This window comes from Oratosquilla oratoria, chromosome 40 (genome assembly GCF_046742065.1).
Source record: "Oratosquilla oratoria isolate Oo_2021 chromosome 40, ASM4674206v1, whole genome shotgun sequence".
NCBI classification, from domain to species: domain Eukaryota; kingdom Metazoa; phylum Arthropoda; class Malacostraca; order Stomatopoda; family Squillidae; genus Oratosquilla; species Oratosquilla oratoria.
The window spans coordinates 10,937,594-10,942,583 of NC_134816.1; the positions used below are offsets into that span (position 1 = coordinate 10,937,594).

A 4,990-nucleotide genomic window follows, 5' to 3' on the forward strand; every position below is an offset into this window, starting at 1 on the left:
AATGTGATAAGATTTGAATTGTATTTTAAAAAATGAGCAATACATGAAACAATTTACAAAACTTCTTTATATACAATATTTCTTGTGAAGATAGTTCCTCTTCTCTGGCCATGAGTAGAATCATTCTGAGGACAAATTTTCACTCTTACACTGTTCATAGACCTTGCTCTTGAGAAGTCTACATAAAGTTGTCCATGAGTAAAGCAAGGTTGTGGTAGGTAGATCCCAACCTTATCGAAAGTCTGTCCTTGAGCTTTATTAATGGTCAATGAATATGATAGGCGGACGGGAAATTGAGTCCTGTGCAGAACAAATGGAATATTTACGTCACTGGGATTAAGTTTAATTCTTGGAATTAAAACTCGCTCCTGAGCATGAGATCCACTCATGATTGAAGCTAAAATACTATGGTTATGAAGCTCCAATACTTCTAAACGCGTTCCATTACATAGTCCTTGCGTTATTGATAGGTTTCGAAGCAGCATAATAATAGATCCAACTTTAAGATTGAGACGATGAGGAGGCATTCCCGAAGGCGTAAGTGAATTTATTAATTCGATTGGATAATTATTGGCTTCCATTTCATTGTCTGACGATACTGAATCTATACTTAGATATGTTTTGCTCTCAGTTGGTAGTCTTCGTAGAATATCTTCATTAACTTTCAAGCAATCTACATTTTTTGGTGACAAAATAACTCTACTTTTCATTTCGTCTTGGGTGCAATTATCAAATATGTCTGATACTAAAGAGTCAATGCATACACATTGTTCTGGGATATCGATCGTATCATCAGAAACGTTATCAAGTGAACTCTGCACTCGACCATTTCCAATTTGTAAGAGCCATTGTGAGAAAACTTGTTCGTTTTCATTAGTCCTCATATTCTGAGAGAGTTTAAGTTGATGAAAATTGTGCCACATTGGAGACTTATTTAGGCATACATCCAATACTGCAGCAGGTGGAGCTCTAGGAACCACAGGCAGAACTTGGCTGAAGTCTCCTCCTAATATGATGACTTTACCACCAAATATGCTATTATTATTCATAATATCTTGTAAACAATTATCAATAGCATTCAATGCATATCGAGGGATCATCGACGCCTCATCAATAATGAAGACTTTCACCTGCCTGAGAATATTGGCTAGGTCAGAATTAGGCGGAATATTGCAGGTAATTGCCTCAGTCAAAGGAACAGGAAGTTTGAAGACACTGTGAAGAGTTTTTCCATTTTCCAATAGTGTTGCTGCAATACCTGTCCAAGCAGAAGTACTAACAGCCACATTTTGAGCCACCAGGTAAACATGAATCATATTGAATAGAAAAGTTTTGCCAGAGCCGCCAGGTGCATCCAAGTAAAACAGTCGGTGGTTGGTTTCTAATCCTCTATCTATTTCACTTACAGCGTTAATGACACTATTAAATACATATCTTTGCTCAATATTTAGTACTTCAGGATTGACTTCTTGAATTTCTTCCATATGTTGAATGGCAGGAGGCTCACTGATTGGTTCTGGCAGACCAAGCATTGCACAATTCATGCCGTTTTCATTCAAAATCATGTTTATGTGATGCAGAGCGATATTTTCTGCAACATTATTATCATATTGGCATAAAAGGTCCTCTATCATAAGGAGTTTGTTATCATTCCATAATTGTAAGGCATTTTGTGGTGTATTGAATAAACAAATCATTGCAAACATGTTAAGAAGCTGTCGTGACATTTGATATATAGCTGCCTCACTCAAAGCCATTTCTAGTTCGTTGTCATCTTCAAGTAGTTGCAATCGAATACAGGCATCCTTAAAGGTCGGCAACTGTTCATCTCCTACAGTTTTCAAGTCATCAAAAGAAGTTGCACCTGGTACATGAAGAAGAAGCATCCTTAAATGGAATTTCTCAGCATTTCTAGGACTGGCAGAGTACATTCTCGTTACAATCTGGCGGTGACGTTGTCTTCTGGTCCAAGTGTTGCTTTGCTTATTAAATACATAATATTCAGGGATATCAGTATAAAGGTGGGCTCTTGCATCCACGTCACTTTGGTTAAGTTTGAACCATGCAGTTAATTGCGTGTCTTGTCCTTCTGCACGGGCAGCAGCCTGTCTTTGCTCGCCCGGCTTATAATAAACTTGTTGCTGGTCAGGCAAATGGAGTGCCAGTCGGTAAACTGTATGCGACTGTCCATACATTTTATATTCTGACAAACGCCAAAATGCTTCAGGCGGAGATACGTATCTACACGAAATATATTGTTTAATTTCATTATATTCATTTTCATTAGTTTGATTGTTGTTCACATTCATTTCCATCATTGCACAATCATGTCCTTTATAGACATATTTGAAAAGATATTTCACACTTTTTACCGATATACACACTTCTACATTAATGTGAGCACCATATTTTCTGAGTAAATATTTATTATATGGTACTACAAACCTACAGTCAACCTCATGGACGCCCACTCTAACAGAATCTCCATTATTTCTGCGTCTGTAAAGAGGATATCCAGAAACATTTGTTATAGTCTCCTCCTGATACGGCATAGGAAATTTCTTTTGACACTCTCCCTCTACCATACAGATTGAATTGGGATTAAATGTACCGCAGGGTCCATGAATCATGAGTTTTTTCACTAATTCTCTCAATTCTGGACCATGTTCTGATGGTAATTCAGCTGAAACAATATTATCAATTTGTTCTTTAGTTCTAATTTTATCTTCTTCACGCAGTATGATTAGCATGTGACAATGCGGGAGACCTCTTTTCTGAAATTCAATAACATGTATCGCAGCAGTAGGTACCCCAAGTACATGTCTGTCCTTTATGTCAGTCATTAATTCATTGAGATGTTGTTTGAAAACTCGTGCCAACAAATCAGGTCTGTTCTGTGCAGTTTCATGAGGCTGTAAGTTTTCAGTTACTTCTCGATATTTTGGATTGCAAGTATATGTTATAAATAAATCAGGCCTTCCATACTTGCAAACTATTGCCATTGCATCTTGATAGCATTGTTGCATATTTCGTGAGCTCCCAGTGAAGGATGATGGCAAAATGACAGGTACTCCAGGATCTTCATTTTCATTATTTCTTGCAAGGTGATCCATCAAACCTGAATACATTGCAACTCTTAGTTGTGCCTGATTTTCTGCAATGAATTTCAAAGGACAACCCTCTACTTTAACATAAGCATCAACTATATATTGCTGAAATAGTTTTCCACCACTGTGTATTGGACTGAAGCCACCTCTTATAGCTAGACGATATGCATAAAATTCCTGCATAGTAACCTTGTTACGAACTCTAGTTTGCCTATTTTCTACATGAGTAATGTTTATATGCCATCCGAATTCACCATGAGGAAAGAGAAGAGGGTAAATCATTGGATCAAGATGAAATGAGGTAGGATATCCTCTACCTCTGTTGTCCTTCAGGGTACACTATAATGTCACGCTGGACAGGAGGTGCTCCATCATCACCGACAAATATTGCTGCAATTTCATCATTTGTTGGATTATTATATCTCCTCGCATCAGGGCCGGCAATAAATTGCATGGTTATTTTTCTGGGAGGGATATTTTGTATTGCAGCTCTTTGTTGCTCTTCAAGTTCGACAGTTCTCATGTTTTTATATGCCCCTACATAAGGATTATCGACCATTGCTTGAGATATTTTTTCGAAAACTGAATATAAGCAATTAGAATTTTGATTAGCATTTGACCTCAGATTTAATGCTTCATTTGTTTCAATTATATAGAGCTGTCCATATTTTCTTTCTTCATTTTCATTTGGATGTAAATTTGTTGCATAATGATATATTTGTCCTTGCAATCGAAAACAATATGGACCATGTCCTGGAGGTGGCTTCACTTCAGCGCCGAAGGAAGCAAAGGCAAAGGAGGAGTTATAATTCCTAATGCTGTTTCTAAAGTTGCTTGAATCCCTGTCATTTCCTTCGAACAATTTCCTTAGAATGACCGGATATTCTTGGAGGGACTCAAGTGATACTTTTCCATTATGACAACAATTCAGAGGCTCTCCCTGAAATCGGAGAGCCAGGCAGTGTTCACAAATAACATTCATTGGCCCAATATAGAATCTATCAGGATTTATAAATTGGACACCATCTGCATTATTTCTCCGTATTATATTTCCATTTCTCCTATTTTCAAGGTTCATCAGTCGTTCTTCTTCAGTCATGTTGTTTCTTCTAACTCTCATCTGTTGTCTGTTGATGCTTCGTTGCGATTGTCTTTCTTCTTCATCCATTGCATCTCTTCTTGCTCGCATCCGTTCTCTTGCTTGAGTGTTATGCAGTTCTCTTTCTTCTTCATTCATTTGATTCATTCTTCCTTGCATTAGTTCTCTACTACTATTATTAAATGCATTTCTCTCCTCTTCGCTCATTTGATTCCTCGTTCTTCGTATTTGTTCTTTGTTTCTATTTCGTTGGGCTTGTCTTTCATTCTCTCTGAACTGCTCTCGTCTCCTCCTTTGTCGTTCCCTGGCTACCTCTCTTCCCTGCCTTCTTCGTTCGTCCATACTGAAGATAAACACATAAGGAACAATTAATAACCGTCAGACTTTTTTCCCAATTCGATCGATCGACTAATTCAGATTTCGACGACTATACCTTACTTTGTAAATGCTTTAGATTAAAATTGGCTCCAATTTATGAGAAGCATACAAAGTAATTGAACTTTTTGAACAAATATTCGGAAGGTCGTTACGGAACCCGTGTAAATTACACGAAAGAGAAGAGGGATATTTTGTAATGTCTCTCTGTTCTCATGTTTTTTATAATAATAATAATGATAATAATGATAATAATAATAATAATAATAATAATAATAACAATAATAATAATAATAATAATAATAATAATAATAATAATAATAATAATAATAATAATAATAATAATAATAATAATAATAATAATAATAATAATAATAATAATAATAATAATGATAATGATAATAATAAT

General features: G+C 36.1%; 1 protein-coding gene across 1 annotated transcript in view; it reads right to left on the reverse strand.

Moving 5' to 3' along the window:
- The window catches only part of LOC143020425 (uncharacterized), a 27,693-nt gene extending 24,403 nt beyond the window's left edge, over window positions 1-3,290 (reverse strand). The window contains exon 1 of the mRNA XM_076176842.1: window positions 1,131-3,290. Coding sequence (XP_076032957.1) covers window positions 1,131-3,290 — 2,160 coding nt within the window. The remainder of the gene's footprint in view (window positions 1-1,130) is intronic.
- Window positions 3,291-4,990: the final 1,700 nt, after the last annotated feature.